General features: G+C 41.0%; 1 protein-coding gene across 1 annotated transcript in view; it reads left to right on the forward strand.

The window, feature by feature from the left end:
- PDE1C (phosphodiesterase 1C) overlaps positions 1-15,093 on the forward strand; it is a 462,113-nt gene that overhangs the window by 91,937 nt on the left and 355,083 nt on the right. The window contains exon 3 of the mRNA XM_037027419.2: positions 11,295-11,466. Coding sequence (XP_036883314.2) covers positions 11,295-11,466 — 172 coding nt within the window. The remainder of the gene's footprint in view (positions 1-11,294; positions 11,467-15,093) is intronic.

Genomic DNA, 15,093 nt, shown 5'->3' on the forward strand with positions numbered 1-15,093 from the left:
ACCTTGCCAGCTTTCTGAGGGATGCCATGCGCTGCGCCCTCCTGCAGTATGTAGATGACCTCCTCCTTCCCAGTGACACCCAGGAAAATTGTGCAAAAGGGAAAAGGCCCTCCTGCAACTCCTGTCAGACTCAGGATACCGAGCCTCATAGGAAAAAGGGCACAAATCTGCCAGCAGCAAGTCTGGGACTTGGGCTTCCTCCTCATCCAGGGGAAAAAGGCTGAAGAAAAAAGGTCATTATCTCCTTAGCTCAGCTCCAGATGAAGAAAAGCACATGAAAGTTCCTGGGAGCCACCAGGTTCTACAAAATCTGGATTCCCGGATTCTCAGCAATGGCAAAACCCCTCTACAGCCTCCTGGGCAGGTGGGGGGAGCATACTGAGAACCCCTTGTCTAGACAGAAGAGGCAAGAGCCACCTTCCTGGAAATAAAGGCTGCTTCAGAACAGGCACCAGCCCTAGGCCTGCCAGATACAAAAAAGCCCTTCAGTCTCTTCATACATGAAAAAAAAGTAGCCTTCAAAGTTCTCACATAAACTTTAAGCCCTGGCAGCGGCCAGTTGTATACCTGTCAGAAAAAAACAAAACAAAAACTAAACCCGATTGAGGCAGGATGGCCACCCTGCCTCAGGACGCTGGCAGCCACAGTTCCATTCATTAAAGAAGCAGATAAACTTACTCTGGGACAAAAAAAGTAAATGTCAAGTTTCCCCATACTGTTGTGTCCTAATTAAACACACCGATTCCTCTCCAGCTCTCAGCTGGCACAATACTAAAACTCCTCAAGGCTGTCTGGCTCCCAGAAAAAGTAGCAATTTTGCAATGCAAAGAACACCAAAAGGAAAACAACCCTATAACACAGGGGAACCAACTGGCAGATAAGGCAGCTAAAACAGCAGCCAATAAAAAACAGATAAAGCTCCTTCCCTCACCATGGCCCTAACGCCCCCAGTGGAGGCCCCTCCACCCAAGTACACCGAAAAAGAGAAAGACTGGGCCATGGCTGAAGGAGCCACCCTAACTAAAAAAAATAAAATAAAAATGATGGTTGCTGCCTGGCAGACACATCTTTGTCCCAACTGCAACTGGAAGGCCTCTAGTCAGCAAATACCATCAGCTCACCCACCTAAGAAAAACTGCACTAGGAGCCCTCCTCAAAAAGCAATACTAACCTGCCTTTGTAGCAGATGCAGTACAGATTTTAACTAAATCTCTCAACATTACCTGGAAACTCCACACTGCATACTGGCCACAAAGTTCAGGGAAAGTGGAGCGAATAAATCGCACCCTCAAAGGAACCCTAGCTAAGTTTTGCCAAGAAACTCACCTCCCATAGCCAGACCTACTGCCCCTGGCTGTCTTGCATGCTTGCTGCATACCTGGGACTCAAGGCTTCTCCCCTTTTGAATTAGTGTATAGACACCCTCCCCGGTGTCTAGGAAGCCTCCCAGGGAACCTACACCAGATAGAAGATAAGGGAGCAAGAGAACAGCTCCAAGCCTTAAGAGCCACCCTAAATAAGCTGCAGCAATATACCATAGAAAGAGCCCTGATCTCCTTAGGGACCCAGTACATTCCTTCCAGGCTGGGGACTCAGTCTGAGTCAAAAATTGAAAAAGATGCCCCCTCAAACCTCAGTGGACTGGGACCCACATTGTTGTTCTAACCACTCCTACTGCCCTCAAAGTTACAGGCATCACTCCATGGGTCCATCATTCCAGAGTGAGAAGGGCCCATATTCCAGACAAAGACCCATCAGTAGAAAACCCAGCCAGACCTCCAGATCCTCTCCACCACTGCATCTGATGTTTACCCTCTGACTAATGAACACCTGCACACCGTGGATCCTGGCCCTTGCCAGAATGGACTCTCTCATCCTGGGCATTAAACTCTCTGCTGCTGTCCCCTCTGACTAAACTTTTCCTCAAAAAGTTGCCCTTTCTATTGTCTATTGGGTAATCGTTAAGTTGTTTTGCTGTGCTTACCTGTCTCTCCAGCTGAACTCAAGTCTCAGCCTGCATTTCCAAAGTACCTCTCTATAAAGTTTAACTGTACGAAAGTTATAAAGCGCATGGTCAGCACCCAAGGGAGCTGCCCTCAGTGCCTTTAGCATCTGTCCTCTCACACTCAAACCAGCCTGAGTGTAATGCTCAGCTGCATTTCAGAAAAAAACTGAGTATTTTTGTTAAGCACAGGCTTATCAAGAATCTGAAGGACTTATTTCAACCTATACACACAAGGCCCATACAGACAAATGTATAAAAACATAATCATTTGGGTTCTTCACAAAGTTCTCTGGTCTTTAACGAAAAAGTCACAAGGAAAAAAGTCCTAGCTCAAAGCAATTAAAAATATAAATACAAGCCATTATAAGCCTATCATAAACCAAAAAGATGATGCCCCCTAAAATGAAGTGTTTAAAGGAGCATCAGAGGGGGGAGTGATAGGGAAAAACAAGGACAGCAGTCTAGTCCAGGTGGCTCCCTTCTGCTGCTCTTCTTAGCAAAGACAACAGAAACTCCCTTACCTTACCCCTCCCCTTCACTCCCCGCTCTGCCAGGCACTTAACTTCCCCTTGCTTGCTCGTTTGCTGTGCAGTAGGAATGTTACAGATACAGAAGCAGAAAGATATATATTACTCCCTTTGCCTTTGTTCAGGGCTCAGACTTTTGGGAGATTACTCCCCTCTGAGCCCGCCGGTGTGAAATAAAGCCTCAACACTCCAAGACCTCCGAGTGCCACTTGGTTCTTCCGTCAGTGATCCAGTCCAGGTTTTCCAGTATTTTCTGTAACTGTATTAGCAAAGTAGTAGACAAATGTGTCGATGGAACAGAATAGAAAGCCTAGACATAGAACCCTATAAATATAGTTAACTGATTTTTGACAAAGCAAAGGTAATAAAATTGAGCAAAGATAGTCTTTTCAATAAATTGGAACAATTGGACATTGACGTGCAAAAAAATGAATCTAGACACAGACCATACACCTTCACAAAAATTAATGCAAAATGGATTACAGACTAAAATATATAAAACATAAAACTATAAAATTCCTAGAAGATAATTTAGGAGAAAACCTAGATGACCTTGGGTATGGCTTTTTAGATATAATACCAAAGGCATGATTCATAAAAGAAATAATTGGTAAATTGGACTTCACTAAAATTAAAAACTTATGCTCTGCAAAAGACAGTGTCAAGAGAATGAGATATAAGCCATAGACTGGGAGAAAATATTTGCAAAGACACATCTGAAAAAGGACTATTATCCAAAGTATAGAAAGAACTCTTAAAATTCAGCAATAAGAAAATAACCAGTTAAAGAAAACGGGCCAAAGATCTTAATAGGAACCTCATCAGAGAAGATATATAACAGATGGCAAATGAACATATGAAAATATGCTCCATATCATTTGTCATCAGGGAATTGCAAATTAAAATAACAATGATATAGTACTTCACACATAATGGAATGATCAAAAATATGGAACACTGACAACACTAAATGTTGGGGAGGGAGTGGACCAACAGAAACTCTCATTCATGCTGGGTGGAATGCAAAATGGTACAGCTACTTTGAAAGACAGTTTGGAAGTTTCTTAAAAGCTAACTGTATTACCTTACAACTCAGCAGTTCTTCTCCTCGGTATTTACCCAAAGAAGTTGAAAACTATGTCCACACAAAAACTTGCACATAGATGTTTATAACAGCTTTATTCACATTGCCAAAACTTGGAAGCAACCAAGATGTCCTTCAGGAGATGAATGGATAAATGAACTGTGGTATATCCTGACAATGCACTATTATTCAGTGCTAGAAAAAGAAAGAACTGTCAAGCCATGAAAAGGCATGGAGGAAATTTAGATGCATATTACTCACTGAAATAAGCCTGTATGGAAAGGCTATACTGTATGATTCTAATTATATGACTTTCAGGAAAAGGCAAAATGATGGAGACAGTAAAACAATCAGTGGTTGCTGGGATTGGTGGGGAGTGGAAGTGGGGAGGGATGAATAAGTGGAGCACAGAAGATCTTTAGGGTAATATTCTGTATAGTACAAAATGATGGATACATGTTATAAAATTCTGTCCAAACCCATAGAATGTATAGTAGCAAAAGGTAACTGTAATGTAAATGATAGGCTTCAGTGATTATAATGTGTCATTGTAGGTTCATCAGTTTTAACAAATGTCCCACTCTGCTGGAGGATGTTAGTAATGAGGAAGACTATGCATGTGTGGGAACAGGGGATATATGGGAACTCTGTGCCTTCTCCTCAGGTTTGTTGTGAACCTGAAACTGCTCTAAAAAATAGACTTAATATACATGTAAAAAAAGAGAGATCTATACTCACAGAGCCTAAGAGAAGGGAGCATATCCCACCATGGAGAGGCACTGGGGTTGGTCCCGAAGCAGAGGGAGGGAGGCACTGTGAGCAAAGCCTTCCTGTTTCTGCAGGAAGGACTGTGAGGCAGGGAAAGCAGGCCTAGGATTGGCTAGTCTGAATACTCAGTTTTCCTGAGCTTTGGAGTATAGGGAATGTTCCTAATTGTTTGGTACGTGGCCATAGGGTGATTAGGGCATATGGATAGTGGCCAGAGTGTGAAGCCCAATAAAGGAGGTGATTGGGGATGCAGACTCTGAATTGGTTATATTTGAACAGCGTGCCCCTGAAAGGTGCCTCTGGAGGTGGCAGGGTGGGGTGGGGAGGGTGAAGGGAGAAGCGGATGGTAAGGGAGTCAGGAGGCTAAGATAAGGTGAGTCAGGCCTATTGTAGGTTGTCCAGAACAAGGTGTGTCAGGCATATGCATGCGGGGCAGATGTTAAAGCATCAAATTTACAGAAGCTGGAAATGTAGTTACTAGCTCCACAGTGGTGACAATAGTGCACCTGGGTGTTGGCTTTCCCTCGTTTCCTGATTCACTCTTTCTGTCCTCCGCTCCTGCTTTCTGAGATCGCTTCCCAGGTCAACTACTTGCCACATATGCTTGTCTCAGGGTTTGTTTTCTAGAAGGAAACTAGGCCAATACCCTATGTTGGAAGCAATTTGGGATGGGCTAGGGAAGCCCCCATTTCTTGGACATGGTGGTATTTTTTGCTTCAGGTATACTTCCTGTGGTATATTTTTTACTTAAAATTGTTGAAACTACTCTTGCTCATCTTTTGCCTGAAAGGTTTATTTTTTTGAAAAATAACCCGTCACTTACTAATTAAGCAACATTTCTTCAGGGCCTGTTGCATATGATAATGAGTTTATACTGATGGTTCTAATTCAAACCTCACACCACAGGGTTATTCTGCACATTTTCCCCTTGCCTTTTTGTATTTTTCTTCTCCTGAAGCGAGAGTTCTGGATCCCAACACCCTCATCACAGGTGCTCATTTGCTCTATTCTACAATATACAGGGCATATTTTAGATTACTACTTTATAGTTACTACTGGCTGGAAACCTACTAAGTGAAGCTCCAGATTTCTTTGCAGTGTGTATGTGTGTATGTGTGTGGGCATGTGTCCACGAGTGTGCTTCAAATTTTTCTAAGAGTGTATAGTTGGAGTACTGTATTCAGCAGATATTTAATTCTTGTTTTCCATTATGGTTGTGTTATCAGTTTGATATAGAGTTAGTTCATTTGTTTCTGTTTGTATTTAATTTTAGGATTTCCTTATTCCTTGTTGACTTTATTTTATTTTTGAATATTAAGTCATTTACATGTTCAAAAGTAAAATCTATCTACAAATGTTAAGTCTCTCTCTCATCTCTAGCCTGTTCTCCCTATTCTCAACCCATTCCTTGTAGGTGACCATTTTCATAGTTTCTAGCCCATTCTTCTTGTTTATTTTTTTTGCAAAAATAAACACATTTCCCCTTGTTTCTTAATCCAGAAATAGCATCATATGCTATAGATACTAGTTGCATAATATATAATTCATGCATGTTACTTTTTCCCCACTTACAATAAGTATTGGAAAACACTCATCAAGTTTATAGAGATCTTTGTCTTTGGGATATTAGTAGCCCATTATATGAATGTGCCATAGTTAATTCAACTGGCCACTAGATGTGGTTAGGCTAATTATGGGAGAATTTCTCAGATTGTGCAGCAAATGTTGGTTGTGGACAGCATGAGGACTTTGGTATATTGCTAAAGGATAATATTAAAAAATTCATATGAATACAAAGTGAGTATGTGTCAAAAATCTTACTTAATTTATTTATTAGTGAAGAAACCAGTAAGGTGTTAAAACTGGTTTGAGAGGAGAATCCAAGGAGCAGACAAATATATAAATCCATCAGGAACATTGAAGCAAATTTGCTGAATAGATGGAAAACTGGCAAAACTTATCAGTATCTATAGGACAAGAATTAACTTCATTCCATGGGACACGATGCACATTTCTATAAGCAAGAATAATTTGCATTACTCTGTTTTCTCCAACTTAGAGAAGTGTAAAATAGGTCCAAGATAATGAAAAATGGAGATAACCAAGATGGATGAGCTAGACAGGATACCCACTGAACTTTTTTGCCCATGCCAAAGTCTTTAACCATTTTTTGGACAGTATTTATGGAGGGGGTGGACATGAGTGTTGGGAGAAAACTAGTTTTTCCAAACACTGCCTCTAGCCTGAAACAGTAGCTGCCTTGCATTTTTCTGCCTCTTTCAAGCTTCTTGAGGGCAGGGATGATGTACTAAAAGGCTTCTTTATGTCTTGGAGCATTCATCACAGAGCTTTGAAGTGCTAGTGTATTGAGGGCACAAACATAAGATCCCTTCTGCTGATGGTGGGCGTGTATCAATGGACTCATCCCCAGGAATATGCAACATTCTTAAGTCCTCTCATTTTGTGTGGTATTGGTCACCTAAAGCAGACTATTGTCAATTATTTACCTTCTGAAAGAGATTAAACTAGAAATAAGCAAAATTCTTGCTACAATTTCCCATGTTATGCCAGCTTCCTGGGTCTCTCTGAGGTTTGTGCCTTAGAGCCAGGTTATAGGTGAGACTATACTGATGAGCTTTTATAATTAGATCCTTATGGATGGAGCCCAAGCTCTACTTAATTATGGCTTTTATTAAATCAGGTAATGACTAGAACACTCCAGAATGGGCCTGGAGCTTTCATATGCCCTTCTCTAAACATTGAAAATTAAAACGTATATTATTATTTTAGTTTTCTTACTGTAGTTTGAATTCAGTGAGAAGGTTAAATTTTTTTCACTTTATCATGCTATTATCTCATTTATGATAGAAATGCTTACTGAAATGTAGTATTCTCATTTGAATCATGTATTTGTCATCTGCCTGCTTCCTCTTCACGTATGGGGGGAGGATCTTTGTTTATATTTTCTACCTTGAAATACAACTTGTCAGAACACCATTCAACTATGGGCCCACAAACTGCTCTGCCCCCAGCATTTTCTAATGGCATCAGAATCGACCTGGCTTCCTAAACAGGAACCTCAATCCATCTCGACACTTCTCTCTTTATTCTGCCCACCCAATCAGCTGCCAAGTCCTATTGACTTTACTTTCTTAGAATCATATTATTGTGGCTGATTTGCCTTCTTGGTGGTATCTCCAGTTTGAGCTCATGTATACCTCCCCCTGGAACCGCCTCTGTATTGCTGGTTCCCATCATTTTCTTGAACAGAGATCCTCCTTTTTAAGTTAAAAAAATAAGAGAAAAAAAATATGTGGCATCCCATGGGAGTAATTGTTCTCTGGGCTCTCAAAGCTCAAAAGAAATGTAGACCACTTCCAGTTTTTTAGTTTCCCAGAATATGAAAAAAAGTGAAGAAATGCCAAAATAGGTTATAAAAATTGTGATGTGTTTTAACTGTTCACATTTAACAAACTAATAATTTTAACATGAGAATGGTATACAGTGCAGTTATGCCTTTCACAAGATAACAGGAGGATTTATTAAAACGTCAGTTCCTAGTGCTTTATAAATGACTCTCTTTAGATATGGGAATATCTTTATGTTATGTGATGAGCATACATATATCTGTTTAAGAATACATCTAGTTGCAAATAACTCAAGACATAAGAATATAATAAGTGGTTATTTACATCTCACACCAAGAATCTAGAGATGGGGGAGACCAGGGCAGCTGTTCATCTGTAGTGTCAGGGACCCATGCTCTTTCTACCTTTCCATTTTTCCAAATGTAAGATGTAGGCTTTTGTCATAATGTTTGTCGCCTCATGGTCGCAAGATGGCTGCTGTAGCTGTAACACCAAGTCTACCTCCGAGGAGAAGAAAGAAGGACAAAAGGAAAAAAAGGAAAGCAAATTCTAAAGGGGCAAAAATGTTTTTCTCCTATTGAGACTTTACTTTTTTGTTCAGAAATATATACTAGCACCATGAGTTTCCTTTTCACTGGCCAGAATTATAACACATGGTTAGCCATGGCAGTTACAGGAGGCTAGAAAATTGAGTATATTGTTTTCTAGCCTCTTTAGAAGAAGAAGGCAGCTGAAAAGGGAGTTGGGAATGAATGTTGAGTGAATCCTATTTATAGTTTCTACCACAGTCTTCTTTTGAACTTGCCAGTGTACCTTTGTAGCTATGGGTACAACTTTTGGAAGTGTTATCACCTGTCCACGTGAGACCCCTACAGGAGAGCTAGCTTGAGTCACATGACCCTTCTGACTCACTGACTGAGAAAATCGTGAAGCAGCAATTTTGAATTCATTAGTGCTTTTACATGGATTTGCAATGTATCAATCACATCTTTATCTATTTAAAAATTGCTAATATATATTTGAGTAAGCCTCTGTTGTTTTATCTACAGATAAATAGTTTCCTGGATCCTTTCATATAACCTTGTGTAGAATTCACAGATTCACTGTTCTATAGCACACCAGTCGCCTTTCTGGAACACAGATATTGTTGTGTCTCCACAACCTTGCTTAACAATCTTTAGTACTTTTTTGTCTACAGAAGAAATTATATGATTAGCATTTTATTCAAGGTTCTTTGCAATTGGCCCAACCAACCTTTGATCTTATCTCTGGTCACTGCCCTCTCTTACTTTGTTCCATCCTTAACAAACTGCTTCATTATGCCTCTCAGCCTTCGCTCATGCTAGAGGTACTAAATGGTCTTCTCTTCCTTCCTCACCTGCTGAAGATCTGTTCCTGCTTTAGATCCATACCAGGCATCATGTTCTCTGTATAGCTCTCACTAGGGCCCTATGGCAGAGTGAGCCCTCTGCTTCCTATGACACTCTGTCTGCCCCTTAGTTATGGGGCATTTCTCATTTACTGTGATTGCTTATGGCACCCAAGGGAATGAGGTTCATTCATCTTTCTATTTCTAGGGCCTAGAATGGAATCTGGCATATTGAGGAAATTCAGTATGTGCATATTGAATGAATAAGTGAATGAATGAAGGAAAATGAGCAAGGAGTTTATTATAAGGCCAGACCAAATTTAAGAAATCAAGTTGCTGCTCTTGTTCTTCCTTCTAGTTAACATAGAACAGACCTTCATTAATAGGACCAGGTTTATTAAGATACATACATGTAACACTTTTAAAAAAGCTGTCTTGCATTTCAGGAGTTGGAGGCATCTGTATCCTGCCACCAATGTGCTTTAATTTTCTCTTGATTGACACAAACACAGTTTGGGTGTGGGACACCCCAAGGGAGTCAGTCATGGCCATGGTCATTAAAATAGGTCTTTGCTGACCCATGGGTACGCTCGGTGACAGATCAGGGTTCTCATGAGGGCTTCCCTTTGTGTGTGAGGTTCTTTTGACCTTAGTAGCAGAGCTGTCCCTTCAGGCACAGAAAACCAAGGTGATTCCTTCTGCTGTCGGCTGCAAGTGGCTACTTAGGGCCTTGGGGAAGCATTCCCATGTGCATACAAATCTGTTCTCTGCTCACCCATCCCCTGCATGAACATTAGCTGGCACTGCTCCTTATCTCTGCAGGCAAACCCCCTCACTCCCCATAAAGAGCCTTTGTGTGAATTACAAATGGATAGGGTAGAAAAAGCCAACCATCTTTGGATGGACACTGCTCCATGGGTACGTGGCTTGGCAACCTGACAGTATCTTTGTGTGAAGATAAACATTTTCTTTCCTCTGGGAAGAGCATAACCAGCGCAAGCTTGTGGTAATGGGGCAATGGTTAATAGTTATGCCTTCAGGCTTTCTTAAAATTTGTTCCTAGACTTCTTTTATAATAACTACTTATTTAAAGTATTTTATTCATTTATTTATATTTGTAATACTCTTTTTTTCAGAATAGCTTTGGATTTACAGAAAGTTTGCAAAGATAGCACATAGTTCCCATATATCTCACACCCCATTTCCTGTCATTAACCTGCTATGTTAATATGGTACATTTGTCACAGTTAATGAACGCATATATTAATAACAATTATCGACTAAAGTACATACTTTAAAGATTTCCTCAGTTTTTAACCTAATGTTCTTTTAAGTTTCAGGATCCTGTCAGGACACCACATCACATTTGGTCATCATGTCTTCTTAGGATCCTCTTCACTATGACAGTTTCTCAGATGTCTCCTGTTTTCTGATGACCTTGTAGTTTTGAGGAGAACTGGTCAGGTGTTTGCAGACTGTCCTTCAGTTGGGATTTACCTGATGTTTTCCCCATAACTAGGCTGAGTGTTGTGATAGGTTTTTATTATTATTTAGGTGTGATAAGGCCAACAGATGAGGTGACTGCCATTGAAAAGATAGTTTGTTAATATTCACAGATCCCCAAAGGGGGGTGGGTATGATCCCACCACAGAGACCACGCTAAGAAGCACTAGGGTTGGTTGTAGGGCAGGGTGTGGAAACTGTGGGCAAGAGCCTTTCTTGGAGTTTCTGTAGAAAGGAATGGGCAAGGCAGGGTTGGCTAATTTGAGTAATTTCAGTGGGTTTCCCGAACTGTCCCTAGTTGTCTGGTACCGACATGCCCTGGGGTGACTGGTGCAGGTGGCTAGTGGCCCAGATGGTGGAAGCTCAGTAAAGGAAGTATTGGAGGTGTGGACTGTGGTTCATTTGATTGTATTTGAAAAGCATGACCCTGGAAGGAGGACTCTTCCTGAAGGGTTGGGTTTTAGCCTATTTTCTGCATATAAGTTAAAAAGTTACTGGTTACTCCATAAATCGCCCAATCCCTGTCTTTTATAATCCTCTGATGTTGTTGGAATCATGAGAAATATATATAACTTTTCCTGCTCTGCTTTTGAAAATCCTAAGCTGGGCAAGGCAGGACTTGGAGCTGGTTGGTAATTCACCCGCACACCTTTTTTCTCCCATGGCTCAGGGTCAAAGTCGCAGAACTGTCTGTGGAACTCTCTCATTGATGGGCTCACAGGGAATGTCAAGGAGAAGCCACGGCCAACGATTGTGCACGACCCTCGACCACCAGAGGAAATCCTAGCTGACGAACTGCCTCAGCTGGATAGCCCAGAAGCCTTGGTGAAGACATCTTTCAGGTTTGGTGGATTGCAGCTCCGTTTGTTCTTTCTTATTTGCTTGTGGCATTATTTCCATCCAGTTGTGTGCATCATCAGCGTGGCCGGCAATGAACCTCATTACCTTGCGGAGTAAATTAGTAATTTACAGAGTAAATTAGAACTGATAAAGGAATGAGTGTTGGAATTAATGCTAGCCAGACTTCTGGCTGGCTTTCCTGAATGTAGTGAATGGCTTTCGTATCAGTAGTTAAGTTGCTGTTGGCATTTAATTGGTATTGGCATTTAAATGCTGAGGCAAAGGATGTACTGATGTTGGCAATTTGAATTGGGTTAATGAGTCTTCTGCTTCAAAGCAGGATGACGCATGGAGATAAGTGGAGAGAAAAAGCACGTGGTGGGAATTAATTCAGCCCCGTGCCTTTAGTGTCTATTGCTGTGGGAAAGTTTCTACTTGGAAGAGATGTGAACACTGCCACCTCCTGAAATGAAGCGGGGCTCTTGTGTGGTTTCCCGGTGGCTGTTCACTCTGCTCTTGTGCATCATTTAGTCTTGCATGTTCCTGCCAAGGCCTCATGTATTTTCTTTTTGTTTTGTACTCTACTTTCATCATGACTCTGCCCCTTACTTTCTCACTTATAATAAATAAAAATCAATCTGGGTATGGATCTGGCATTCAAAAGTGATTTTCTTTTTCTGCATTGGTTTTTCCAACTCAGTTTTGAAATACATGGTAGTGCTGAGGTCAGAAACAAAAGATTCAATAATTTTTGCCAGCCTGCCTTCCTCCCTCCTTTTTTCATCTTACCCTAATTTTACTTCTTTCATTTTTCTCTCCATTGTAAAAGGCTTTCATACTCTCCATGTGGCTAGTGAAACATACAAGCCTTGCTCTCTTCCCCTCAAAAACAATTCACACAACTGTTGGTGTCCCTGAAATATATTTGAAAAATGAGCTTTCTTTTGCATGCAGATAATGTGTGTAATCGCTCAGTAAAAGTCATTTCATTGTGTGAAGGTTCTTACTGTAGACTGAATTATAGATGAGTTCTGTAAAGGAGTGATGAATAGGGGTTTGAATTTCTTTAACATGACTGATGTAGTAGCAGGACAAATGCTTTTCTTACTCCTTGTAAGGGTTTTGTTACTGTATTGTGAGGTTTTAAATAAAATAAAACCCACTCAAACAGAGGGCAGTACATTCTATGAACCTGTGACTGTGGTGGAAGAAGGGAAGGTGAATGGCTTTCCAGGTCTGTGTATTCTCATCTGGCAGCGTCTCAGGTGGAGGCAGCCCCTTCGTATCAGTCTTCTTGGAGCTACTCCTTCCACTCCAGACCAGGTTCACCGACTTTTCAATGAACAGCTGAAGAGTTACTCTCATGAAAGTAACACCTCCTATACTAGCCTAACTCCATTACCATCATCCCTTCTCTTTGCATTCCTCAGGGCTCATTAATAGAGAAGGTGTACTGCTGACCATGAACTTCATTTGATCTGCTAGTTGAGTTATCTATCACCGTGTTGGTTCCAGAAAGAGATTAAATCATATTTCTTAAGGTCAGGACCTATTTCTGGTTCCTTGTAATACTTGGCGCACTGGGAAAAACGCGGCAGGTATAAATATGCCAACCCTTCAGCAACTGAAGCTAGAAATCCATTGGCGTAGCTATTCACTTCCTGGTCTCCTTAATACAACTGTGCACTATTCTGGAGCCGTTCTTTTCTCTGAAGAGGATAGTTGATTTCAATGGCAATGTTAGAGGGTAAGTATTCTCTAATGAAATTATCTTTAACTGTGCTATTATATCAGCTGTGAGACTTGTTGTACCTAAATTATTATAAGCAAAGTGCTAAAATGTGGGAATAGTTTACCTTCTAGTCTGGAAGATGTAAGTTCTTAAAAAAACAACTTAAAATCATGAAAATCAAACTTTTCTTTCATCTCAGTGAATGGCACTACTATCACCTTGGTGTTTCAGGCAGAAACATGAGAGTGCATTTTTATTGCGCTCCTCTTTCTCACTCCTCCCTCTTCTCACTTTGCAAGAAATAAATGAGAGCAAAATCAAGGTTACCTTTGTCATAATGTCACTTGTTCTCTGTGTGTCTTTTGGATCGCAAAGAAAGGAATGAGTTGTAGCTTTTTATCACTCCTGTGTTCTCCCAGTTTTGTTCACAGAGTGAAAAAACCTGAGAATTGCTGACCCCTAGTATTATTATTCCCAGTGACTCTAGGAAGTCTAGTAAGAATGGTGTGTCCAACCTCTACATTTGTAGACTTCAGGGCTGCATCAATGATGAGCACCCTCAGTCCCTAAGATACCTCCTTTTACTACATGGTATGGTCTTCTGCCAAGGTTGAGGTTCTGGGCTCTCTTTTTGACTCTGAAACTCAGGTATCTCAGCCACCATGCCCTTGGGGTGTAGGTGCATGTGAACAAATGTATACACACCTCCTACACACAATTAAGGAATATGGGCATGTGATTGTTAACATCCTGTCCTCAGTTCTGGAGTCTTGCTTGCTGAGGGGCACATGATTCTCATCAGCTGGCATTGTCTGCCCTCCCAGCAACTCTGTAGGATCATTATCTGTGAGCAGCACAAGGTAAGTGATAGTTTTGATCACACGCTTCTTTTCCTCCTTGTTCACACTTGAAGGACATTTGGAATCTGGGGCTACAAAATGTGACCATCAGCTTTTATTATCAAATAAGATTAAAACTGCAATAACAATAAGCCCAAAGTGCCAAGTTACCAGGAAGTCTAGTCTTTTCTTGGGGTTCTTCTCTCTAACTGCTCCCAAGGACCCCAGCCTTAACTGACAGTGACTTAAGAGTCAATCCTTATCCTGCTCTGCTTCCTGCTGCTGCGTCACATTGAAGGTGGCCATTCTGACATCAGTGAGGTTACACGTCTGCATCACCAGTGCAGAGTTCCGCTTTCTTGCAGCTTCTCCTCCTGTTGACGTCTGTTGTCCTCTCCTCACACCTGGCCTCAGCTGACACTTCCACAGCTTCTCAGACATATTCTGACAGTGTTAATCCTCAAAAGGAAGAGGTCTAGTGCTTCATTTCCCTTTTTTGCAGAAATCTTTTCTAGCTCTTTCCAAGTATGTGGAGATGATCATATTACACAAGCTACTCCCAGAACAAAGAGTGTACACTTGTTTTATATTTGCATAGTATCTGTTCAAATAGCTCTTTTCTAGATCAAAGGGACACTCTGCCCTAAAGGCAAATTCTACTCTCTTTTCCCAAGGACAGGAAGTGTTTAATAATTTATAAATGGTAGGAGTTTTTCAAAAAAGTTTCAAAAGTGTGTGTGTTTTAGTCTCCCTCAAACTCACTGTGGTGACAGTGATCAGTCATAGGGAATCTTATATTGCCAGCACCATGCTCACAATCCAAAGTTGGTGTCCATTTTAGAGATGAAGAAACTGGTCCAGAAAGGTAGAGTCCATAGTTCTGATTGAATTCAGATACACACTATGGGCAATTGCTTGTAAATTGGTGGCCACCAATTGGCAGAAGCAAAGGGTAGCTTGGGTAGGCTTTAGCTCCTACTTAATCAGCCCCTGAAATCCCAGTACAATAAATATATCATCTGTAAACTCACATGAAAAGCATCTTTGTGATGCAGTTA

The sequence above is a fragment of the Manis javanica genome, chromosome 6, assembly GCF_040802235.1.
Source record: "Manis javanica isolate MJ-LG chromosome 6, MJ_LKY, whole genome shotgun sequence".
Classification (NCBI taxonomy): Eukaryota; Metazoa; Chordata; class Mammalia; order Pholidota; family Manidae; genus Manis; species Manis javanica.